The 25,991-nt window shown below is 53.5% G+C and overlaps 1 protein-coding gene across 3 annotated transcripts in view; it reads left to right on the top strand.

Moving 5' to 3' along the window:
* Positions 1–25,991, top strand: part of DLGAP4 (DLG associated protein 4) — a 144,322-nt gene that overhangs the window by 40,547 nt on the left and 77,784 nt on the right. Inside the window, exons 2-6 of one of the 3 annotated variants that reach the window (XM_058562758.1) lie at positions 13,415–14,486; positions 17,267–17,508; positions 19,930–20,044; positions 22,671–22,721; positions 25,570–25,810. In XM_058562758.1, coding sequence (XP_058418741.1) covers positions 13,488–14,486; positions 17,267–17,508; positions 19,930–20,044; positions 22,671–22,721; positions 25,570–25,810 — 1,648 coding nt within the window. In that variant the 5' untranslated portion in view covers positions 13,415–13,487. Of the gene's footprint in view, positions 1–13,414; positions 14,487–17,008; positions 17,174–17,266; positions 17,509–19,929; positions 20,045–22,670; positions 22,722–25,569; positions 25,811–25,991 lie in introns of those variants that run through there. The other 2 variants (XM_058562760.1, XM_058562759.1) reach the window with 2 other exon arrangements.

The raw sequence follows: 25,991 nt of genomic DNA, 5'->3' as shown, positions 1-25,991 counted from the left end.
GGGCACAGCAAGCACGGAGTCAGGAGACCTGAGCCCCTCACAGTGTCCATCTGCTGTGTGACCTTGGGGAAGTCCCAGCCCCTGCCTGAGTCCACTGAGCAAAGCGTAGCATGAGAAGGTTAGAAAGATTCTCCAGGTTCAGCGCTGAACATTCCTACAACCGTAGACTTTAAGGGGTTTCTCTGGAGACTGCAGAAGGCAAAACACCATTGCTGTCCCTCTCCAGTGCCATGTAAGTATCGTGAGCACCAACCACGTGCAGTGATCAAGTTCTAGGCCAGCGCTGTCCCCTAGAGCTGTCTGTGCTGATGGAGATGGTCTGTATTGCACCGTGTGTGTGGTGCCACTAGCCAGATGTGGCCATTGAGCAGTGGAAATGTGGCTAGTGCGACTGACAATTTTAATTTTAATTTAATTCCACTTAAGTTTCATTCAATGTCTAGAGCAGGTCTAGACAGTTAGGCTCTGGGGACACGAGGAGGGGTGAGGACCACTGGGACGGTGCCCATAGCCCAGAACACACCCAGCCCTTGTTGGTTTGAGACCTCTAGAGAGCACTGGCCTAGGAGTCCAGAGGCCTGGGTTCAAATCCCAGCAAACACCAACGTGCTGTGTGATCCAGGCTAAATTCCATTCCCTCTCTGAACTTCCAAGTGACTAAACAGGACAGTGCCCAGCCCAGTTTGCCTGGGATGGGTCCTGTTGATAAGGACAGCAACAGCACTCACTGTGTGCCAGGTGCTGTGTCCAGCCATCTGTCTAGATTAACTCCTTTATCTCTCCCAACAACCCTTTGAGGACACTGGACTCAGGGAGGTTCAGTAACCAGCTCAAGGTCACACAGCACCAGGGTTCAAATTTGAGGATGCTGGTTCCAGAGCCCACATGCTCAGCCTCCATCCTGGACTGCCTGCAGGGGCAGGGCTGTACTCACCCCTCCCTGGGGCCACCGCAGGGAGCAGCTGGAGTAGGGCAGGGAGGCCTGGAGTGTCAAGGGGTGGCCCCAGGTGAGGCCTGGAGGTGGAAGGGAGAGGGACAGTCGTGATCATCACCTCTCATCCCTCCAACTCAGGCTTTTCCTAGATGAGGGTGGGGTGACCCTGATCACCCTAGGATTGAGGGGGTCCTGGCTTGGGAATCCAGGGAAGAAGCTCAGGCCAGACCTGATTTACTCCATCTCAGCCCCACACCGCTTTTCCTTGCCTGTGTCCCCGTGTTCCTTCTTGCATGAGGTGAGCATATAATTCATCCTCCAAACCATGACATCTTCGAGAATGAAATAGGACATTAGCCATCAGGGACTCAGGACAACAAGTAGAACCTGGGCAAACCAGGATGTACGTCACCCTCTTCGTGCATGAACACTTAGAATGCCAGCTCTGTGCAGGGTCCTGCTTCTGGTGCAGAGGGACACTCAGGACTGTCTGTGATTCCTTCGGGTGGTAGCTCCCATCACGGGAAAACCCAGAGGGGGCCTACCCCCCACCTGCAAGGTCAGGGAAGACTTCTTGGAGGAGGCAGTGTCTCTTCTGAGCTTCAACGATATTAGGCAGGGAAAGAGGGTAGGGACAGAATGTTTTTGGGAAGGTTCTGGGGAGCAGAAACACCAGCCTAGTGTGTCAGGGACCGAGCATGGAGAAGAAGCAAGAAGGGAGTATGGGCAGCCTGGCAGTCAGCTCCCTTCTCTCCCTCGGGCAGCTCCAGCTCTCTCCTGCTCCTCTCCCTCTGAGGCTCTGTCTGACCACCTCATTCATTTAGCAGCTGCTTATTATGCACCTACTGTTTGAGGACTCTGTCCTTAGTACCGGGGGTACAGTGGAAAATGAAACAGGCATGGTCCCCCCTACTCTCAGAGCCCCCAGAGCATGGAGATGGATATTAGTCAAGTACACAAGGAACCAAGCAGGGTAACTAGAGACCTGATAAGTGCTTTGAAGGAAATCAAGAAGGGGGTCGAGAGAGAGCAGGGTGGGTTGGAGGAACCATCTTAGACGCAGCGGTCAGGGAAGGCCTCTGAGGAGGTGATGTTTGAGCAGACTCAAATCAACAGAAGCAGCTGGATATGTGAAGAATTGAAAGGAAAAACGTTCAGGCAGAGGGAACAGCATATGTAAAGGCCCTGTGGCAGGGAAGAGCTGGAGGTGCTGGAGAAATAACAAATGAGGAGGCCAGCAGGGCTAAGTCAGGATAAAGAGGCTGGTGTTTTGCCTGAGGGTGAGAGGAGACCTGTAAGGGGTTTTAAGGGAACTGGGTAAAGCGATTCTGTTTGGGTTTTTTAAAGGATGACTCTGTGGTTCTGCCTCTGTAGTCTCTTTGTTCTGAGGGTCTAGGTCTGTTTCCTTTTATCTTTTCTGGGTCTACCACACAAAGATGAGTGCTGAGCGGGGTGCTCCTGTGACCTCTGAGGCCTTGCCTGAGGCTAGGCCGGTTTAAATGGGGTCTCAGAGAGGGCTGGCAGGCAGCCCTGTCCCCACAGAGCGCTCAGCCCCAAATCTGTGCCCCTCACCCCAGAAGAGCTACAGCACCCGCATCATGGGCGCTGTGTTCACCATCAGGATGGGCGGCACAGGAAGTCGGCTTCGAGCACAGGAGGGGGCCCAAGGTGGACACAGTGTCGGCCATGTGTCCCGAGCATCCAGATCCAGGGGTATATGCTCAAGCCATTGCCTGCTATCTTGTTGACCAAACAACCAATTGATTGAATGTCAAACAGTTGCTATGGACACAGACTTAGGCTGGAAACAGTTTGGACCTTGAATCCACCAGGATAACAGAGCTGTCATAGATGAAAAGGACCCTGGAACGTCAGCCTGGTAGGCAAGGCCGTGGGATGTGGGCTCAGGAGTCAGACTGAAGCACACCAGGCTTCACCCCCTACCAGCTGTGGGGCCTAGAGCAGGTGACTTCAGTCATCTGAGCTGCTTTTTCTCCTCTAACATGGGTGTATTAGTTACCTATTTCTGCATAAAAAATTATACCCAAACTTGGCAATGGCTTAAAACGATAAACGTGTATTATCTCACACAGTGTCTGGGAGTCAGGGACCCAGGAGCAGCCTCAGTGGGTGGTTCTGGCCCTGGATCTCTCACAAGGTGGCACTCATGTTGTCATCCGGGGCTGCCGCCATCCGAAGTCCTAAGTGGGGCTGGAGGGTCCGCTTCCAGGGTGGCTCACGCACATGGCTGGCAACTTAGTGCTGGCTGTTGGCAGGCAGACTCAGTTCCTCCCCACGTGGACCTCTCCTTCGGGCTGCTTGAGTGTCCTCACAACATGGCAGCTGGCTTCCCCCAGGGCCAGTGATCCAAGAGAGCAAGGCAGAAGCTGCAATGTCTGTTCTGACCTATCTCAGAAGTCATGCTCGGTCATTGCCACAATATCCTATTGGTTATATAGTCAACCCGGCTCATGTTGTGGGGAGGCGGCATACACAAGAACATGAATACCAGGAGGTGGGGGTCACTGGGGTGCATGTTGGAGGCTGACTGCCACGGTGGACTCATCATCCCCCCCAGAAGAGCTGCAGTGAGGCTTCAGTGAGCTTGCATATGGGAAGTGCCCAGTATACAGTGAGCACTCAATAAGGATTGCTGTGATTAGCTTGAGCTGAAAACTCACAGCCCTGTGGCTCCTCACTTCATTATTTCTAGGCATCCCCCAAGACCTTCTGCCACTCTCTAATTTAGCAAAAGCTTTGTGAGCCTCTGTGGCGTCCAAGCCCTGTGCTGGGTGCTGGTGACACAGCAGTGACAAACACAGGCCCTGTCCCTACTGTTCCAGGCTCTGTCGGACATAAATCAGGGTGATACGGAAGAGAGGGCTGGCAGGTGAGGGGCTGCTTTGGACGGTGGTCAGGGCTGGCCTCTCCGCGGAGGTAGCCTGTGTGCCGAGACCTGAATGAAGTGAAGGAGTAGTCGTGTGGTCAGAGAGGGCAGAGCATTTCAGACAGGCGCACTAGTCAGGGCAGAAGCCCCAAGATGGACGTTAACGGTCTGTGTTCAAGGAACAGAATGGAAGCCCAAGGGAGTAGGGGCAGGAAATGTGGTCGGGAAAGCAAGAAGAGGTAAGAGTAAGAAGAGTGGCTTTTAGTCTAAGGGCCATGGGAGTCTTGTCATCTGGGTGAGGATGATGGGGACCTGGCCCCGGGCTGGGCTGTGGAGGTGGTGAGAAGTGGTGGGATGCTGGGATATCTTGAAGGTAGAGTTGTTGAAGGATTTGCTGTTGAGTGGAATGTGGGGGGTGAGAAAAAGAGAAGTCAAAGATGGTGCCAAGGTTTCTGACCCGAGCAAGCGGGAGGGTGACGAAGCTGAATTGGGGCAGACTGTGGGAGGAGTAGGTCGGGGTGGGTTGGAGATCAGGCATTTGATTTTGGACCTGTCAGACATCCAGGGCGAGATGTCGAGGAGGCAGTTAGAGATAGGAGCCTGGTGTTTGAGAGAGAGATTGGGCGGAAGATGTAAACCGAGGAGTTGTCAGATGTCAGTGGTGTGTAAAGCCATGAGTCTGGATGAGATCAGCAGGAGAGTGAGTGTAGAGAGAAGCAAAGAGCACTCAGTTCGTCTAGCGCCGAGAGGTCCGTGGAGGAGAGGCCAGCAAGAGATGGAGCAGGTGTGGCAAGAGGGGTCAGAGGAGAACAGGAGGGGTACCCAGAGACCAAGTCACGGTGTAACACAACCTGCCTCTCTCTGCCTCTGCCCCTACCCCAGGCAGCACGAAGTCCCTGGAAGCCCCATAGAGCCCACCTTCCCTTTCCACACATCATCCTTTCAGAGGCCTAAGACAGTGGCTGTGTCCTTCATGGACTGCTGTGAACATCCCCAGAATATTCGGCCATTCCACCCACATCATTTTCAGCCTTTCATCGCTCAACTCACCCTCCAATGCCCCAGTCTAGTTGTCTGTCTCTCTCTTAACAACAGGGCTCAGCATTGGATAGGACTATCCCTTCCCTTCATTTAGACTCTCTATCTCTGTTAATGCAACCTTAGACAAAACCAGCCTTTCTGGTAGCACCAAATATGGAAGATATAAGTAGGAAATAGTATGGGATTCGGGCTGGTTAAAGGGAAGAGCTGTGAAGAAGGGAAGTGGGATTGATAATATCTGAAGAAAGGTTTGGGGTTAGATCAGTGAGGGTCTTGGAAGGAGTTTGGGAAGAGGATCCACAGAAAGTTCTAGATTAGGGAAATGACATGATCAGGTGAATTTTGCTTCAAGAAGAGGCAGGCTGAGTTCTGTTCCTGGCCTTGTCCCTAATTAGCTCTCCCATGCTCACAGGCCAACCCTGGCTCCAGGATGAGCTGGGGTAGGGCAGGGAGGCCCCACTCTGTAAAGATGGGGGGTAGCGGCTGCAGACACAGAGGCACCACAGAGTAGGGAGGGCTCCCAGGGAGGCAGCAGCTCTGCTGGTTCCTCCACGTTTCCGTGAGGGCAATGAGGCTTATATTATGAGAGGTAATTATGGGCACCCGGATGGGCCTAAGTATAGCTCAGAGACACAGGCAGCACGAGGCAGCCAGTTGCTTCCCCTGTGAGGCCGAGGCCTGCCTGTTTTAAGACCTCCCCAAGGTGAGGCTCTTGCCACCCCTGGGTGTTGGGTGGCTGAGGGGCTGGCATCCAGTGTCCCAGGAACCATGACCAAGAGTGCTCAGAGGGCATCAATGTGACCAGATGCCCAGAGCACCCTCCCTCACCTCAAACCTCCTCCTGCCTAGAGATGAAAACTGGGGCCCAGAGAGAGGGACCAGTCCGAGGTCACAGCAAGTGAAGAGCAGAGCCAGGATTTGAATCCAGGTCCAGATGCGTGCACTTTGCACTGTGCTTTGCAGCCTCCCTACACTTGGGAGCCTTGTCCTGTCCTCAAGAATCACAGTAAGGTGAAGAGGGGAGCATGAGTGGTATTTACAGAGCACCTAAGTGCCAGAGGCTTTCTCCATGGCGTCACAGTTAATGTTGAAAAGTAACGATCCTCATCCCAGTGTTATAGAAGAGCAAACTGAGGCTTACGAGGAGTAATTAAATTGCCAAATGACCCATGGTAAGGAGGGAAAGAAGTAGAACCCGGTTATGTCCTGTCTTAGGGTCAGGTTCCCCAGGAAATAGACTTTGAGGTTTTGCTTGGGAAGTCTCTTGGGAACACCTGTGACAGGTGAGGGGCACAGGGTTGAGGAGATGCAGTTAACAACAAAGGCCTCAGCTAATCCCATCGGGAGCTCTGAAGTGGGGCTGGCCCTTTAGGGTTGTCTGAATTGGGCAAGGGGGCCAGGCCTTAGTGCCTGCATATCAACCAGTTACTGGATGAAGGCTGCCCCTGGGGAAGGAGTGTAACCTTGAGTGAGTCATCTCCCTTTGGCTGAGAGCAAGTCCTAGCAGGTTCCCAGCTGTGAACTGTCAGCAGCCAGTGCACTTGGCAGCTGGAGACGTGAGTGCCTCAGTCCTGAAGGGGGGACCTACGTGGCCACCACTACATGTCCTACAGCATCCACTACATGTCCATCTCCAGATCCTCCTCGGTCCTCTGCCCCCCAGATGCGGAGAACCAGCCCCTGCACACAAGGAGGTTATGGGAACATGGACTCATGTTCTTTGTGGAACTAACAGGCCAAGGGATGCTGAGGGGAAGGGAGGCCATCAGTGCTAATGAAGAAGAAAAGAGTGAGTGGCCAGTCCAGGAAAAGTTGAAAGACATTACCTATTAAAAACCTATAGGGACAGAAGGGGAGAAAATATTTGTAAATCATATATCTGATAAGAGTTTAATATCTGGAATCTATAAAGAACTCCTAAAACTCAAAAAAAAAAGTGACAAATCACCCAATTAAAAAATGAGCAAAGGACTTAATTAGACATTTCTCCAAAGAAGATATACAAATGGCCAATAAGCACATGAAAAGATGCTCAATATCATTAGTCATCAGGGAAATGCAAATTAAAACCACAATGAGATACCAGTTGATAACTACTGGGATAGCTATAATTTTTTAAAAAGGAAAATAAGTGTTGGTGAGAATGTGGAAAAATTGGAACCCCATACATTGCTGGTGGGAATGTAAAATGGTGTGGCCACTATGGAAAACAGTTTGGTAGTTCCTCAAAAAGTTAAACAGAATTACCATGACTCAGCAATTCCACTCCTAGGCATATACCCAAAAGAATTGAAAGCAGGGACTCAGACACTTGTACACCAGTGTTCATTGCAGCATTATTCATAATAGCCAAAAGGTGGAAACAACTCAAATGCCCATCAGTAGATGAATGGACAAAATGTGGTCTATACATACAATGGAATATTATTCAGCTATAAAAAGGAATGAAGTACTAACACATGCTATAACATGGATGAACCTTGAAAACATTATGCAAAGTGAAATAAGCCAGATACAAAAGGACAAATGTATAATTCAATTTATATGAAATATCTAAAATAGGCAAATTCATAGAGACAGAAAGTAGATTCAAAATTACCAGGGGCTGGGGCAAGGGGGAGAATAAAGAGTTATTGCTTAAGGGTTGTAGAGTTTCTATTCAGGGTCATGAAAAAGTTTTGGTGATAATGGTGGTGGTTACCCAACATTCTGAATGTAATTAATGCCACTGAACTGTATACTTAAAAATGGTTAGAATGGCAAATTTCATGTTATGTATATTTTACCACAATAAAAATAAAACCCATGGGAAGTAGGTAAATTCTTAGAGACCAAAAGCAGATTGGTGGTTGTCAGGGGCTGGGAGGAGGAAGGAACAGGGAGTGACTGCTCACTGGGTGCAGGATTTTCTTTTGGGGTTAAGAAAATATTTTGGAACTAGATGGTGGTAGCGGTTACACAGCATTGTGAATGTACTAAATGTCACTGAATTGTACACTTTAAAATGGTTAATATTATGTTATGTTAATTTCACCTCAATTTTTTTAAAAGAGAGGGAAAATACCCATGGGAAAAGAAAATCTATGAGATGCAGCCAAATAGGTACTCAGGGGAAAATGTATAGCCTTTCCAATGACACATTTATTAGAATATAAGAAAGTCAGAAAATGAATTAAGCTTCCAACTCACAAAGGTGGACAAGGTGTTAGAGGAAAGAGAGCATCCTGGACCCCAGCCTTAGAAGGGTGAGGGAGGGAGTTTTGAAGTCCTAGAACTGTACTGTTCAATATGGTAGCCACTTACCACATGTGAGATTTAAATTTAAGTTAATTACAACTAATTAAAATTAAAAATTCAGTTCCTCAGTTGCACTATCTGCATTTCAAGTGCTCTATAGCCACCTAGTGGCTACCACAGTGGACAGCACAGACCAGGGAACAATGGACAATAAACTAGCAAGCAAGTAACATGTGAGAGTTTCCAAGAGCAGTGAGAACTATGAAGAAAATCCAGCAGGGCAATGAGTTTCGTTGGCAGGGGGAAACAAGGGGTGGGGATGAGGCTGGAGAAGCTGGCAGAAACTAGACTATGCTGAGCCTTCTGGACCTCCACTCTTTGCTGAGGCACCTCATGTGTTCCACCCTCCTCACTCTGCTGCTTGGCTGGCGATGCAGCCCCAACACTGTCCTCTTCCTTTGCAGACCCTCTAGTTCAGGAGGGACGGTGGGCAGGGGCCTGGGTCGAGTCAAGAGACCTGGGTTCCAGGCCTGGAGTGGCCTATGCTGTCCCTTCCCCAGGCTGACACTCTCACAGTTCCTTTAGCTCAAGCAGGTCATGTGGCTGGAGCCAAGGGTTAGAGGTTTGCAGAGACTAGCTCTCCAGTGGCCTTGAATAACAAGCTCAGGAGTTGAGCATTCATCCTAAGAGCCATGGGGAGCCACTGAACGGGAAGAACACTATTGCTTTGGCATTTTAGAGCCAGCCACAGTTTGGAATCTTGAATTGTAGGGGTCTTAGAGTGGACACAGAAAGACCATGGAGGAGGCTGATACAGTTTGACATAGGCAGAGAATACCAAAGAGGGGATGGCACCAGGAAACACAACTGGGGTAGAATCACTGTGACTCAGTGACTGTCATAGTTGGGGTTCCCCAGAAGCATGCCCAAGACAAGGATTCAAGTGCAGGTACTTCATTTGGGAACAGGCAGCACAGTGTGTGTGGGGGGTGGGGGTCGGGAGGTAAGACAGGGAAGGGGAGGCAGCCAATGAAGGGAGCATTATCAGGCAAGTGACCACTGTGGGCAGCTGGAGCTCAGTGTCACTGGGCAGCTCCAGGAGTCAGTGTAGAGCACATTCCTCAGTTGGCCCACCTGAGGGTGGAGGAGCTGGGGTATTTATACACCAGCTCCCCTACAGTCACTGGTTGAGAGTGCAGCTGGATGGGGGTGTCGTTAATACTCTGACAGTTCTTGCGGGCCGCATGTGAGCAGAGCAGGCTCCAGCTGCTAGAGAACCTCTCCCCTCACCCCTCCGCAGGGATACAGATGCTGACAGTTGGAAGTCAGCCTTTTGGGTACCACAGTGATGAGGCCACAGGAGATGGGCAGGGCACCCACAGCCACTGCTATAGTGACCTACTAGATGTGAGGCCAGCATCAGTCAGGCTGTTGTTGAAAGACACAGAAGCTCAACTCAGACTTAAGCAAAAAGTCTCTTGACTCTCATATCTGAGATGTCAGGCAAGATCTTGATGAAGGACTCCAGGCTGACACTCTGCCAAGCAGAGTAGCCCTAATAGAAAGGAGAACACCTCTTTCCCTGGAGTTAAGCCATAATCCCGGGGCCAACTCTCATTGGCTAGCAAGGATCCTGTTTCCATCTCTGAGCCAATCAGTACTCAGGGATACAAGGCTCTGATTGGCTAGGCCTGGGTCATGTATCCACCCCCAGGGTGCTGGGATAGAGCTGGCTCCCAGTAGACCACAGGAACTGAGACTCGGGGAGAATCATTTTCCAGGCACAGTGGGGGCTGTTACTAGGGGAAGGACAGGGAAGGTCAGGAGAGGGAAGAATTCAAGGAGATGCCCAAGTGTCTGGCTTGAGCCCCCACTGGGTGACATTGAAGCATTTTACTGATATGGGGACACTGTGGGCCCACCCAGAGCCCTGGAATGCACCAGCAATTAAGGCAGGGTAGAAGGACAGACATGCAGGACCCCAGCAGTCAGAGGAAGAGATGTTTTAACAATGAGGGCCCAGTCACAGAAAGGAGAGCAGTTGGGAGGTCACTTGTGATCATTAAAGTGTCTAGCTGGTCTCTGGAGGTCTCCCTGAGGCTGGTAGCCCCCACTCTCCCTCTTATAACCCCAAAAGCACCTTTGAGACCTAACTCCTCCCACAAGCCAGGCAAGGGGCCTCATTACTCAAGACCACCAGGACTCAGGGGAAGAAGCACATGCCAGCACTTCACAGTTCAGTCAGCTCTTCCCCACATCTTCCCTCACATCCTCCTCCTGGCCCCATTTAGCACACGCACAGTCTGAGGCTCAGGGAGGCGGCCATAGGCCCCGGCCCACACTGTCCTCCTGGGGCCGCCCTGGGTTCCCGGGATCAGGAGTACCTGTGATGTGACATTGAAGCCAGCTTCTCTCCAGGAGGGTGGAGAAGGTGCTCTGGGCTGGGAGAACTGAGTGTAGTATGCACTTCTGGGACAGGGCTCTGCAGCTGTCTTCTGCTCCCGGTGACCAGAGTCAGGCCCCTGCTGAGCCAGCAAGCCAGCAGGGTCGTGTTTGCAAACAGTGTTCTCAGTTTTCAGTATCATTGGCGTTACTTGAGTGGGCGTCAAGAACACACAGTTCTCCAGCTGGAGAGCCAAGGAGGCCGGCCCCTGAGCACAGGGATCACTCAGGCCCTGAGGGGATGCAAGGAGGCCAAGAAAGGCCCAGGGGCAGGAGGGATATGGGGGTGGTTTTGCATTTGCCTGAAATTGTCTTCAGGAAGGGGTTTGCCCAGAGAAAGCTGCTGGTGGCTGGAGAGGAGGGGCATCCTTGACTGTCTGGGACACTGATGGGGTGGCTGAAGTCTGAGTTACCTATTTCACTTTGGCTAGAACTGCGTCTCCCAGTCTCAGTTTCCCCATCTGTAAAATGGAGACAATGGTCCCCCACCTCATGTGGCTGTTGTGCGGATACGGCCTAATGAAGATGAAGATGTCAGTCAGCAGACTTCCTCTCCAGGCTGCGGATGCGTGCTCTGCCAGGCCTGGTGGAAGCAGAGATGGAAGCATCACGAAAGTGCTCTGGACTCCAGGAGTGGGGTCCCTCAGGCTCCTGGAGGCAAGGAAAGTCTCCGCAGAGCAGCGGGGGAAGTCGAGCCAGGTGGACTCTGCAGAGGTCTCAAGGCTTAGGAAGACTTAGGGCGCTGTTGGTCATGAAAATGCCTGGGTCCAAGGAAATAATTCTCAGATTCTTGAGGGTCTTGGGACCAGCCAGCTCAGGGTGACAGTTGCAAGGTAGCCATGCAGAAGAGTAAGAAGAGTTGTGGGTCCCAGTCCTGCCTCAGTCGCTGACCCACTCTGTGACCTTGGGGAAGTTCTTCCCCTCTGAGGGCCTCGGTTTCCCCATCTATAAGATGAGGGTTTCACCTAGGCCAGTTTTTCATGCAGTGTTCAGTGAGGTCTGGGATTTGCCTTAAGAGCTGCTCTGAGGGGTGGGAGGGAGTCTCAGATACCCGCACCCATGTTTCGTGTATTAGTTTTACTATTGCTGCTGTAACAAATTACCACAAACTTAGTGGCTTAAACAACACAGATTTACTATCTTACAGTCCTAGAGGTCAGAAATCTAAAATGGGTCACAGGGCTGCATTCCTTCTGGAGGCTCTAGGGGAGAATCTAGGGGAGAGGCTCCTTGGCTCTTCCAGCTTCTAAAGGCTGCCACATTCCTTGACTCATGACCCCGCATCACTCTGACCTCTGCTTCCGTCGTCACATCTTCTTCTCTGACTCCTCCCTCTTATGAGGACTCATGTAATTAGGCTGTACCCCTCTAGTTAATCCAGGATAATCTCCCCATCTCAAGATCCTTAGTCATATCTGCAAAGTCTCTTTTAATATGTAAAGTAACTTAGTCACAGGTTCTGAGGATTAGGACATGGACATCTTTGGGAGCCATCATTCTGCCTACCACACTTGGCTTCAGCCAGAGCCTGTCCACTTTGACCTGCCTCAGCCCCTCTGAGAGCTCTCCCCCTACTGCCCGTGCCCTCACTTGCTCTGGTCCAGCCACACTGACTCCTTGCTGATTCTCATCACACCAGGCACACAGGCCTGGACCCCACCGAGCAGGGCTGGTGGGGTCCAGGGATTAGAAACCTCGCTGACCTCTCCTCTGCTCCATGGTACAGATGAGAAGATTGAGGCCCAGAAAGGGACGGGACTTGCCTAAGTATGAGACTGGTATTTCCAGGATGGTCCTGGCTGGAAGACCCAACTAGTCCAACTGCCCCATTTTGTAGGTGGAGAAACTGAGGCACAGTGGTTCCACCTAGAAGCCATACTCTCCTGAGGCCTTGCCCTGTCCACCCAGTCCTGAGGATGTGTTCCTGTTATTGACTCGCTGAGAGCTCTGTTCCAGGCTGGCCATCATTGATTCAGCCCGGAAATGATGGGCTAATGGGCTTGTTGGCCTCTCTCATGTCTGCAGCCCCCAGCACCTAGCCCAGGGGTCACACTCGGTAGACTACTGTTGAGAACAGAGCAGGTTTTTATGGAGGGTTTGCATTTGATGTATGGATTCTTTTGCTAAAATAAAGAGTTGGACAGTAATGCCCTCGGACCTGGGTAAGAGGGGCCCCAGCCCTGGCCCCTACTTGTTAGAAGGCCCCTCTTTTGACCAGGTTCTTCCCCATGAGGCAAGGAATGTTCATGGGCCAAGGGGACATGCCCGCCCAGAGCCTACATCCCCCTTTAGACCACACTCTGGATACTGGGGCCCCTGGAATTCCCTGCCCAGATGACCCCAAGCCTGCTTCCTGGGCCAGCACAGGATCTTCCCTTGGGTGGCCTACACTGCCAGTGGGACCACCCCTAGCCCCAAAGGTGGCTATTTTGGAGGCATGTGGCATGAGCTTGGATGTGGAGGCTAGGGTACACATGTGTTTGCAGTTCCTTGTGGTGAAGGACAGAGTCAGAGATGAGTGGAAACGGAGGGCAAGTAGCTCTCCCACCACATTCCACCACAGAATTCAGAGGAGACCAAGAAGTCTGAGTTTGAACCTGGCTTTCAAGGTTATTATGAAGATAATGTTCATCAAGGTAGAAAAGCAGTGCATATTTTGTTTAACAGTTTGCTAGCCTGAGTTGTAACTTTTATTTATACATACAGTGTGTGGGCCTCCATCTGTATTCTCGTCCTCAGCCCCACAATGACAAGGGCAGGCCAAGAGTCTTCAGAAATCGTCCCAACCCTGAGACCTGTGGGGGTCTGGCTGACCTTCCCGGCACCCTGTCCCCTCCAAATCCAGCTGACCCCTCTCTGTCTTCTCTCCCCAGGATAGCTGCTGCCCGGGAAAGGTGACCTGGGCGCCCCGCTAGAGTGACGGCCCCTGCCCCGAGGGCCAGGATCATGAAAGGCCTCGGTGACAGCCGCCCCCGCCACCTCTCCGACAGCCTGGACCCACCACATGAGCCCCTGTTCGCAGGGCCTGACCGCAACCCCTACCTGCTGTCGCCCACGGAGGCCTTTGCCCGCGAGGCTCGCTTCCCTGGGCAGAACGCTTTGCCAGGGGATGGTCTCTTCCCCCTCAACAACCAGCTGCCGCCACCGAGCAGCACCTTCCCCCGCATCCACTATAACTCCCACTTCGAGGTGCCAGAGGAGAGCCCCTTCCCCAGCCATGCCCAGGCCACCAAGATCAACCGGCTGCCCGCCAACCTCCTGGACCAGTTTGAGAAGCAGCTGCCCATCCACCGCGATGGCTTCAGCACGCTCCAGTTCCCCCGCGGTGAGGCCAAGGCCCGTGGCGAGAGTCCTGGCCGCATCCGCCACCTGGTCCACTCAGTCCAGCGGCTCTTCTTCACCAAGGCACCCTCACTGGAGGGCACAGCAGGCAAGATTGGTGGCAATGGCAGCAAGAAAGGTGGCATGGAGGACGGCAAGGGCCGGAGGGCCAAGAGCAAGGAGCGGGCCAAGGCTGGGGAGCCCAAACGGCGCAGCCGCTCCAACATCTCGGGCTGGTGGAGCTCCGATGACAACTTGGACGGCGAGGGTGGTCCCTTTCGCAGCAGTGGCCCAGCCTCTGGGCTGATGACACTAGGCCGACAGGCGGAACGCAGCCAGCCACGCTACTTCATGCACGCCTACAACACCATCAGCGGGCACATGCTCAAAGCCGCCACAAACAACACGGCTGAGCTGACCACCCCGCCAGCCCCGCCTGCACCCCCAGTTGCCTGCCCCAGCATTGGGGTGGGCACCGACAACAATTACGTCAAGCGGGGCTCCTGGTCCACTCTGACCCTCAGCCACGCCCATGAGGTCTGCCAGAAGACCTCAGCCACCTTGGATAAGAGCCTGCTAAAGTCCAAATCCTGCCACCAGGGTCTAGCCTACCATTACCTGCAGGTGGGTCCCTGCCAGGGTAAGGGGTGGGGTGAGGAGTGTGGGGAAGGCACCAGTTTTGAGGCCCACCTGTACCACAGATTCACTTGGAAAGTTGCTTCACTTTGGGCCTCTGTTTACTCACCTGTGGAATGGGTGTCTGGTGGTACCTGTCAATAAGGGGATTCTTCCACTGGTCATGGTCTCACAGACATTGATTAGGTCCCTTCTGAGCCCAGGCCTGAGTAGGGACTAAAACAAGTCCCTGCCCTTTGGAAGACAAGTTTGGAAGCTGTGCCATCCAACTCCCCTCATAGGACCAATTGAATGGCATTCTAACCTACTGGCCTCTGGAGCCCACCAGAGCAGAGGCTTCTTGAGGACAGGGGCCACATCTGATGCAGCTGTGTGTCCCCAAGGTCTAGGACAGGGTCTGGCATAGAGGAAGTGCTCAGGAAATAGGAGAGGAGAGAGGGATAGATGAACAGATGGACACGTAGGTGAACAGAACTAGAAATAAATAAGACATAGCCCCATTTATCAGGATGCTGGGAGAGAAAGATGCATGAACAGACAGACATGTCAATGTGAGCAGAGCATGATGGAGACCACTCCTGGAAAGTGGCAGAAGGCTCAGAGATATCTCTGCTGCTGCACATCCCCTGAGGCTCTCAAGGGCAGGGCGAGTGGCTGGGTACGGTTCCTGAGGGCAGAGCCCAAGCTGTGGGTGGAAGTTACAGGAAGATGTCAGTACATGTCAAGATGGAAAGGGCTACTTCTGTAGGTAGTGAGCACCTCATCCTGGGGGGTATGCCAGCACAGGCCTGGTCAGCCTTTGGGAATACATTAGATGCATTTTGAAACAGATGAACATCAAAGTCTGACAAAGCCCTGAGTTCTTGTCATTCTATATAAAATTCCAAAGAGAGTGAGACTATGGGAGGAAAGGCTGTTTCTTTTCAATAGGAGAAAAATGAAATAGGCAGTATTGTATATATTTAAAGCTTTTGTGGCTCTCAATCCACTTCCTTAGTTTAGAAACATCAGAGAGGGTCGTATGTGACCTGGCTCCCTCTCCAAGTGGTGTGGTTTGGGCTGATCATGTGAAAATGCTTCAGAAACACCATGAAAGGGTGCCCTGCGGGCCCTCGGGTTTGTGCTGCCTGCCTGGGTCACGGGAGGTGGGTGAGTGGGGGCTGGAATAGCAACAGGTTTTGAGCAGGGATATATAAGGCCACCTTTCCAAGGGACAAGGAGCGGTAAGGAGGACGGACTAGCAAATGGTTTGAGAGGTAGAATGTGCTGGCCCTCATGACTGGCTGGGCAGTTAGCAGCAGGGGTTATGGAAAGGCTGAGGGGGGCTCTTGGGGGGGAAGTCCCAGACAGGGACCCTCCCTTAGCCAGGAATCAGCCACTGGCACTGTGGGCACCTGGAAGGATGTGGGGTCTGTGCAGGTATGGTGATGCTGGGAGTATGCGTTTGTGCGCGTGGTGAAGAACGGGTGTGCTGTGTACACTGAGAAATGTGTGTACTGAGCATCTGTGGTGAAGTGCGTAGACCTAGTGAGGGTGTGCACTCTGTATGTGTTGAGGCAAGGACGCTGTAGTGGGGACGTGTTGAGATGTGTCCACAGTGTGGTGGTTGCTGGTACAACAGGTGAGGAGGGGTGTGAGTATGCTCTGTGTTCACGTCGTGTACACGTTGAGGGGCATGCGCATGATGAAGTGGTTGCTGTGGTGCATCCTTGGTGAGATGGGTCTGTGGGAAGGTATGCTTGCTCTCTGAGACATGTGACCATGGCGAGGCGTGTTCCCTCTGTGCTGGGGCTGAGGTGCAAGTGCTGAGATGTGTGTACTCATTCACCGTGAAGTGAACGTCCACTGTGTGCACACATCGGTGTGTATCAGGTGAACGAGAGGTGTGGACTGTGCGTGCTGCCCTGGAGCATCTGGCAGAAGCTGGCCTCAGAGGGGCAGGGGAGGTCCCCTCGGTTGGTTTCTGCCACCGTAACCCCTGGGGACCAGGGCTGCCCTCACAGCTGTGCCCTCACTTGCCTTTATCACAGGTCACCTCCACGGGTGGGGTCCTGAGGTTCAGATGGGAAAACTGAGCCTTTTTTCCAGGTCACCACGTGGCTGCCCAACCTTCACAAGCCTCTCTGTACCCTGTACCTTGGTTTACCCACCTGTGGGATGTGGAATGTTGATTGACTCCAGGGACCCTGCCCACATACTGATGTGTTAGGGTCCTCTGACAGGTCCTCTGCCCCCCAATCCTAGGGCCAGCCTCTTGGTGCCAGGTCTGGGGGCCTCTCAGGCCTGCAGTTCTCACCTGTGCAGTGGGATCATAAGCCATCCTCTGAGACAGTAGGGTGAAGTGATGGGAACACTGTGGGTGCTCAGGAGGGTAGCTACAGTGGAGGCCGTTGTCTTCATATGGCCTGGATGGTTTTGCTGGGGCACGCCCAGCCTGGGATCCACAGAGAAATCTGAGCCCGGAGAGGGGCAGGGACTTGCTTAAGGCCAGACAGTGAAACTGTGGCAGAGCCGGCTCTGGAACCCAGGTATCCTTGCTAGCCCAGGGCTCTGCCGTGCTGCTAGGAGGCTTCAGTGGCAGTACCCAGTACCGAAGGCTGAACTCTGCGAGGTGGGGAGCGAGGGAGCTTCGGGAACCCGGAGCTGAGGGTTCTCGCCGTCGGCTCATTTCCCAGGTGATGAGCCCGAGGACGGGCGGCCGGCGGGGCGCTGGGGGTGTGCGCTGCCCGCCGCGCCACCCTCGCTGAGGCCTATCCGCCCGTCCCCAGGTGCCCGGCGGCGGCGGCGAGTGGAGCACCGCGCTGCTGTCCCCGCGCGAGGCGGACGCCGCGGCCGAGGGCCCCATCCCGTGCCGGCGCATGCGCAGCGGCAGCTACATCAAGGCCATGGGCGACGAGGACAGCGACGAGTCCGGCGGCAGCCCCAAGCCTTCACCCAAAACAGCGGCGCGGCGCCAGAGCTACCTGAGAGCCACGCAGCAGTCGCTGGGAGAGCAGAGCAACCCCCGCAGGTGAGCGCGCAGCCCCGCCCCTTAGAGTCCCGCCCCCAGGCAAGCCCTGCCCCCGGGAGCCCCGCCCCTGGAAAGACTCTCGGGCGTCCAAGTCCCGCGCAGGAGGTCTCCGCTCACAAGAGAGCGCCGCCCACCAGAAGCCCAGGCCACTTATGAGTTCTGCTTCCTAAGTAGACCACTGCCTTAAAGGGAGCCCCGCCCCCATGGGAGCCCCGACCACAGGCTAACCCTGCCCTATTGGAGCCACGCCCCGCTCCGGTGAGCCCCGCCCTCATTGAGCTCTTCCTAGGAAAGCCTCTTTCTGCATGCACAAGCCTGGCTCATAGGCAAGCCTTGCCTCTTAGGTGAGCCCCTCATAGGTATGCCCCGCCCCTGGGAACCTCGCCGCCCCCGAGAGCCCAGGCCCACAGATGCATCCTGCCCTCCAGCCTCAGATCCAGGTGAACCCGCCCGCGCAATGATCCGGCCCCCTGGGTGATACCGACTTTAGGTTAGCCCGCTCCCTGAGATCCTCATCCTTAGGTTGGCCCCTTCATTTTGAGGAGTCGACTCCAGAGAGCCCCGCCATCAGCCCCCCCAAGTTAAATCCTGACCACAGATGAGCCCCATCCTTTGGTAAACCATAAGGAGAGACTCTCTGGAATGACTGGCCTGGGGTAAACCCTGCCCATAGGAGCCGCACCCTCAGGTAAGTTCCGTTCCCACAGGGGAACTGCCCCAGGGGACCCTCTTCTTCAGGTTAGGAGAACCCTGCCCTTAGTGAGCCCACCATTTGTGCCAGCACTGCCCAGGGCATGCCAGAGCACCCTCTGCCATTGCCCCTGTAGTTGATCCCTGTGGTGAGCTCCAAGACTGGGAAGGGAAGGGGATCCATAAGTCAAAGAGACAGATAGCCTTCACCTGTCCCGTCACCCTGCCTGGAATTCCACCATTCCAGCCCCGTCCTGTTGCTCTATGACTTGGAAGAGTTAGTGAAAGTATGAGCAAATGAAATGCATACACACAGAAAACAATAATTCAACTGTTAGAGAGAGGGGTGAGACTTTCACACACAGAAGTCACCATGGGGATTAGAACAGAAAGGAATGAGAAGAGAGTTAACAGAAAGTCTATTGAATGAGGTACAAACAGGCAAAACTACTTAGTAGAGGGGGTTCCAAGGCCACTGAGGAAAAGAAATAAAAGCAAGTCAGAAACAAACAAAAAAAGCCTTGGAAGAGTAAAAGGAAACCAGCTTAGTCTCAGTTCCTCGACTACTGGGGACATAAGCCAAGGCTCCATGGAGGAGGTGCCCTGGGGGGACTGCAAGAGAGGGAAGAGAGCAGGTCAGGTGACAGTAGCACTGAGGCAGGGAGGGACAGTGCACTGGGAGAAGACTGGACTCAGACTGGCTGGGAAAGAAGGCAGGGAGTGGCCTTCAGGTGGGAATTCAGGACACCACCAGCCAGTCCCAGGTCTGTCCCACTCTGAGCCTCAGTTTCCCCATCTTTAAGTGAGGGGGCTGAGCTGGATGATCTATAAGACCGCTTCTAGTCCTGAGATCCTACGGTTCTATGAAGGGGGCATTGAGGTGGAAAGGTGGGCAGGACTAGGGCACAGGCCTTGAATGAGAGGGAATCAATAATAATAGTAGTAGTAACATAATGGGCACCATTTGTTAGCACTTGCTGCACTCTGGGCTCGATGCCTGCCCCTGTGCACTTCAGTCTGCGTCACTGAATCCTCATCACAGCCCCAGCAGGCAGGCATAGTGTCATCCCCACTTTATAGGTGAGGAGACTGAGACTTAAGCAAGTGGTGATGACTTGCCCAGGGTCACCTGGTGAGGAAGCTGGGTTCTAATCCAAGCCAGTCTGTGTCAAGGGCCTGAGCTGTTGGCTGCTTGGACCTTATCCCTAGAGCTGTGATGAGGGGAGGCCCAGGGTCAGATAGGTGTGAGAAGGATTGAAGAGCCAGGATGAAGTAGTGAATCTTCTGGGGCCTGGTGGAGGCCACCTGGACGTCGTGTCGAAACTGATGCCCTTTGGGCAGCCCTAGCCTGAGGTCAAGGCTGTGAGCCTTGACCAACCTCCTCTGTCCAGCCCCTCGACTTGCCCCAGATCTGCAGGGGAGAGGCTGTAGAATTGGGCTGGTGTGGGCCGCCTTGGGTTTGAGATGGTCAAAAGCAAGCTCATGCTGCCACCTTGCGGCTGCAGCGGACATGACAGGGGAGGGCTGCCTGCACCTTCCAGATGCACAAGGCTTCCAAAAGCTGGGAGCTCTCCCCTTGCTCATTGCCCAGGCCACTACCCAGGCTGACAGTGACTTCCATTTTTCCCTCTGCCACTGGATGACCTTGGCCAGTCTTTTCCCCTCTGGGCCTCAGTTTCCTAGGCTGAACAATGGGTGGTCTGAGCCTTGTCTGCTCCCCACCCCCACCAGGAGTCTGGACCGCCTGGATTCAGTGGACATGCTGCTGCCCTCCAAGTGTCCTAGCTGGGAGGAGGACTACAACCCCGTCAGCGACAGCCTCAACGACTCCAGCTGCATCAGCCAGGTGAGGGGGTGGGAAGCCAGAAAGGTCAGTGGGCTTGGGAGAGAGAAGGACAGATGTCCAGGTTGAGCGGTTCGTCCCCAGATGTCTGCACTGTGCTTCTGTTTGGTCTTTGTTCCCGAAGCTCCTTTGTGTGTCTCTCTGCCCCACTGACCGTCCTGTGGCTGGAGAGCAGTCACAGGGCCTGGCCTTGCATGGCCCAAGCTGAGGGCTCTGAGGGAGGGGCTGCTCCACTGCTGTAGACCCAGGGGCCCTGAGGATAGGGAACTGGAGACCTGGGTTTGAGTCCCAATCTTATCACTGACAATATGAACCCAGGACAAGTCACCCCCTCCCTGGGCCTCAGTTTCCTGATTTACCACAGAAGGGTGATAATTCCCATTTCAAAGCTTAGTGAGGAATCAGTGAGATAATGAACATAATATGCTTAGCCAAGGGTAGCTACCTTTACGGTTATTATTGTCATCTTGCCGTGTGACCTCAAGCAAGTTACTTCTCCACTCTGGACCTCTGTGTCCCACTTGCTCTGTGGAAAGTTGGACATCTAGGGCCTAGACAATTCTGCCACTAACAGCAATAAGCACACTGTGCTGCACTTTTAATTCTCAACCATCACCTCCTTGAATCCTCACAGCCACCCCCAGAGGGTCTCTTATTATCCATATCCCCTTTTCACAGATGAAGAAATTGAGGCTCAGATAGGTGAGGTCACACAGCTAGGAGGAGGCAAAGCTGGGCAGGGATCCAGAGCTGTCAGACCCAGAGCTGGACCCCAGGCCCTGCTATGTGCACAGTACTTTAGGACTTGCGAAGGGAGGACCAGCCAAGGCTCAAGGGCTCCCCCTGTGGTGTGGATGGGGAGATGGGGCCCAGAGAGGGCAAACATCTGCCAGTAGTAGCACAGTGAGGCAGTGGAGACAGCCAGGTGCAGATTCAGCCTCCTCTCTGGGTAGGAACAGGCCCCAGGTCCCACTGTGTGCAGCACCATGGCCCAGGCTAATGGCTTAGAACTGGAAGGCTTTGGGGTCCCCGCTCCTCACTGCTCCATTATTCTTGACCAGGCCAAGCCCTCCCCAGCCCCACCCCCTACCCCCCAGCACTGTCATTCCCAGACTCCAAGGAGACGTGGGAGGGGTAGAGTGCCCCAGCCATGGAACCCTCTGCCCCTGCCATCCTCATCCAGGCCTCACCAAGTCTCACCTGAATGGTTGTCCTGGCCTCCGTACCTGCCACCTCCAATCTGTTCTCAGCGACCAGAGGGAGCTTGTAAAAGATGTAAGTCAGATCATGCCATGTCCCTGCTCCAAACTCTCCCATGGCTCCCACCTCACCCTGAGTGAAAGCCAGAGTCCTTACTCAGACCCGTGAGGCCCTGCCTCCTCCTCAGACGTGATCTCCGACTTGCTCTGCCACCCGCCTGCTCCAGCCACACTGGGTGCTGTCTGCTCTTCACGCACCTTATTGCTGCCCCAGGTTCACTGCATTTGCCGCCCTCTCCCAGGAGCACTCCTCCCTCAAATCTTCACACAGCTGGCTCTTCTCTGTATTCAAGTCTTGGCTCAAATGTCCCCTCCTCAGAGGGGTCTGCTCTGTCATTGTCTAAAGAGCCCCCAGGGCACTGTCCCCTGACCTTCCTTAATTTTCGTGACAGCACTTCTCACTATCCGGAATTACCTCTGTTTGCTTATTTACTTGATGTCTGTCTCGCTCTTAAGACTGGGAGCTCCCTGCAAGCGGGGACCTTACTGCCTTGTTCCCCACAGTGTCCCCAGCACGTGGCACAGGGCACCTAGGTGTTTGCTGAATGGACAGCTTCCCTCCCTGTCTCTCCCATCCTACCACATTCTGTCATCTCTCCATCTTCCTATCTGTTTGTATCTGTCTCCCTCTGTTTTTCTCTCCCCTCGTTCACATTCTTCTCTGACTCTCTCTAGTGTGTCTCATCTCCATGTTTCTCTCTGGGTCTGTCTGTCTCTCTCACACACCCCATCTCTATCCTCTGCCTGGCCCTAGCATCTGAGACACTTTTGTTCTTTGGGTACACAAAAAGGCACATGGAATCAGCCAGGCTGGGGACCCCAGCAGGTCTCTCCCACCACCCCCTGCCCAGCCCCAGCTCTCTCCTCTGACTCCCCAAACCCTCACCCCCAGGAGCTTGAGTGACCCAAGCCACATATGTGACCCCAAAGTCAGAGGGGTCCCAGCTCTGGCTGTGTCTCTGAAGCCTCAACTCCTGCCAGAAGGAACTCCCGTCCCACCAGGCACTCGACTGTGTAGGCCCTGATGAGAGAAGAGAAGGCTCTGGACTCTGTCCCTAATCTATAGACCTTGGGGGGCTGCCTGCCCAGGTGAGAGGCAGCAGACAGGGCATCCATAGCCCCAGGGGCCAGACCAAGAGGAAGACTTGTAAACAGTAGGTGACAAGTCCTCAGCAATGCCCAGCCCCAGAAGGAATGAGCCTCCCATCCTTGGAGGAAGCCAAATGAGACCTCCTAGCACCAGGGCCCCAGCCAGTCTGGGGAGGAGGTTAGACCAGCCAACCACAATTTCTCTTGCAGCCAAGCCTAAACACCCACCCCCAGCCCCCAGCCTTGGTCTCCCCATAACCCTCCCCCTCTCTTTCCTGCAGATTTTTGGACAGGCCTCCCTGATCCCCCAGTTGTTTGGCCATGAGCAGCAGGTCAGTACGTTTGCCATTCCCTTGCACCCCACTCCCAGAGTCCAGGGCTGGGCCTTACGCCTGGCATCTGAGTGGTCTTAGCCCCCAGCCTGGGCAGGTACAGGCAGAGCCAGCACCAGGAAAGCCACCTCCAGTGAGGATGGAGTCGAGGCTTACGTTGGTGCCCTGACCTTCCACTCCCTGGCCCTATCGCTTCACTTCTCTCTGCATCGGTTCCCTCTTCTCAAAAATGAGACAGAATGAGCTAGGTTCTATGGATGAGACAAGAAATAACCCCAGTATAAGGGAAGGTGTTCCCTGAGAGTCTTCTGGCTCTCTCCCTCCTTGCCTCCCCCAAAGCCTGGGGAGACTATTTTATTTGGACAGGTTAGGGGCTGGGGGCTGGTGGTACTGGCCTCCAGGTCCCAGCCCCCAGATCCCCTGACTTTTCTCCTTTCTTGGGCTCCAACAAGACCTTTAAGGATGTTGGGGTGTTGGAATGAATACAGAAACTTTCCAATTTTCAAAAGTTGGTGGAAGTGGTACCAGTCCTGGCACTCTGTGGCCACCCTAAGGGTGCCCCCATCCCATGCACACCCATCCTGCCCCTGGAAGTGGCCCTCTCCTCCATACCAGGCCCCAGCCCCAAGACAGAAAGTGGGGCAGGAAAGGTGCTCTGAGCTCCACCCCTCATTGTGGCCAGGAGTGGGCAAGGGACTTGTCCAAGGCCACTCGTCCTCCCGGGGCAAAACTAGGACTGGCCCACACTTCCTGATGCCAGCTGTGGATGCCTTATGTGCCTTCACCCCCATATCACAGTTCCTCTTGAACACATTATTCCAGAGGGACTTTGGGGAGCCCACAGTGGGCCAGGCAACCTCTTCCTCCCCTAACTTCAACAGGCTCAAGGTAAGGATGTGATGTGTTTACATAAAAAATCCCCAGGGCAGTTCTCTGCACACAGTGTGTCCTCAATGATACATGTACCAGCAGCACTGACCAGCTCACCACCCCCCTAGAGCTTGGGAGTATCTTAACCAACATTTACAAATCCTTGACTCACCCCACGGAGCTGCCTGTAATAATAGGTGCTTCTTCTCACAGACACTCTTCTAAGCACATGATATTAATTGTCACCTTTAATCTTGACAACAAGCCTATGAAATCAGGTGTGTAATTAGCCCCCATTTTATAGATGGGGAAACTAAGGAACGGAGCAGTTAAGTGATTGCCTACATTCATATTTCGAGGAAATGATTGCTCCAGGATTGAAACTCTGGCAGTCTAGTTCCAGAGCTGTGCTGTTACTGTGCAATCCCAATGCAAGACCTCATTGCCCCTGGCAGTCACAGGGCCTCTCGGTATACTTCAGGTTGCAGCTTTGGAGGATAAACACCCATCTCTTTAATATCCCTTCCAAGTGAAGTTTGGGTATGCCATATGGCCTGTGTTTTAGTTTATCAGCACTGCCCAACAGAACTTTCTGCAATGATGGAAATGTTCTATATTCCACACTGTCCAATAAGGTAGTGTAAGCAAGTGCAATATGGCTACTGTGACTAAGGAGCTGAATTTTTTATTTAATTTTAATTAATTTAAACCTAAATAGCCACACATGGTTAGTTGCTACCATTTTGGACAGTGCAGATTAAGAACTTTCCAAACATACCCCCCAAATTGGGTGATGACCCATCTTGTCATTTGACCTGATACAGAGTCAGACAAGTAACAGGCATTCTATTTCATTTAGAATAGGAAACACTGACCCAGAGGGTAGTGATGGCCTGGGGTCACACAGCCAGGTCCAGAGCAAAGCTGGCCCCAGGCCCAGCTCCATCTTTTCCTCCACATGGTGCTCAGTCAATTTCTGCTGCCTTCCGTCTAGCTCGGGCCTCTCCCAGGACCTCCACCCACCATCTTTGGCCAGCTGATTCCTCATCTTATACTCTGTGATCCACAGTTACCAACATGGCCTGAGACATGGGTCAGACAGAACTTTGCAGAACCCTTGGCGTGGGTATGCCTGGTGAGGTCCCTCTATGCTCACACCTCCAGCTGCAGATTTGCTGGATCTTGGATGGTCATCTCTGGAGGGTCACTTAGAAGCCATGTAGATGAGGTTGAACTAGATGTGAGATGGCAAATAGCACACATGCTGCCATTCTTCATACTGCCCATGGCAGACATCATTAATCAGTCCTCATTGCCACTACCCTCATTCCAGTCTTATCTTCTCTCACCAGACTACTGCATAAGCTTCATCTCTGGCCTCTGCCTCCATTCCATACCCCTCCACTACATCTATTCTGTACACCAGGGCTAGATTAATCTTCCTTAAATACACATTTGGAGTGTTGATTCTGCCACTTAGTCACTGGGTACCCCTGGCAAGTGTCTTCCCCTCACTGGCCCTCAGTTTCTTTGCTTGTGAAAATGAAGGAATTGGGCCATAGATGGTAAATATCTAGCACACCTATTCCCACCACCTATTCCAACATTCAGGGCAGACATTACTAATTGATTATACCCTTCTTTCCCACTGAATTCAGATGTGATCTCAAAATCTACTATCAATCCATCAGTGTGGATACGCAAGACATAATCTAGTTAATATCCTAGAAACTATCCTTAACAATCTCTTTTCCATTGTAGAGATGGGGAAGTTGAGGCCCAGAGAGGTTGAGAGGGGCTGTATATTTCTTAAGGGCTCCATCTGCACATCCCATACCCTGAGTGAGATGGGAGGGGGAGGATAGGCTGAGCTGAGGCCCTGCAGACTCTCCAGCCCTGCAGCCGAGCCAACCACCAAGCTCCCCATCCTTCCAGGATGGGCAAAGCTGGCCCCTGACACCTGCCTTTGCCTGGACAGGTACGGGAGGCAGATCTGAGCGACCAGTACGAGGCTGCCTGTGAGTCGGCCTGCAGCGAGGCGGAGTCGGCGGCGGCAGAGGCGCTCGACTTGCCGCTGCCCAGCTACTTCCGCTCCCGCAGCCATAGCTACCTGCGTGCCATCCAGGCGGGCTGCTCGCAGGAGGAGGACAGTGTCTCCCTGCAGTCCCTCTCCCCACCGCCCAGCACCGGCAGCCTCAGCAACAGTCGCACACTTCCGAGTGAGTACTGTGACAGGGAGAGGGCTTCTTTTTTCTTTTTTTTTTTTGCAAGGGGACCCCTGGGATCATTCCTGGTGGGCCAATGCTGGGGAAGAATCCACGGTGGGCTGGCCAAGACTGGAGGGATGGTTAGGAGGGAAAGCAGGAGGTCTTGGGGCTGAACTTCCCACCAGCTGGAGAA

This window comes from Diceros bicornis, chromosome 19, assembly GCF_020826845.1.
Source record: "Diceros bicornis minor isolate mBicDic1 chromosome 19, mDicBic1.mat.cur, whole genome shotgun sequence".
Lineage (NCBI taxonomy): Eukaryota > Metazoa > Chordata > Mammalia > Perissodactyla > Rhinocerotidae > Diceros > Diceros bicornis.
Note: the sequence above shows the minus strand (reverse complement) of the source record. Positions and strands in the feature narration are given on the sequence as shown.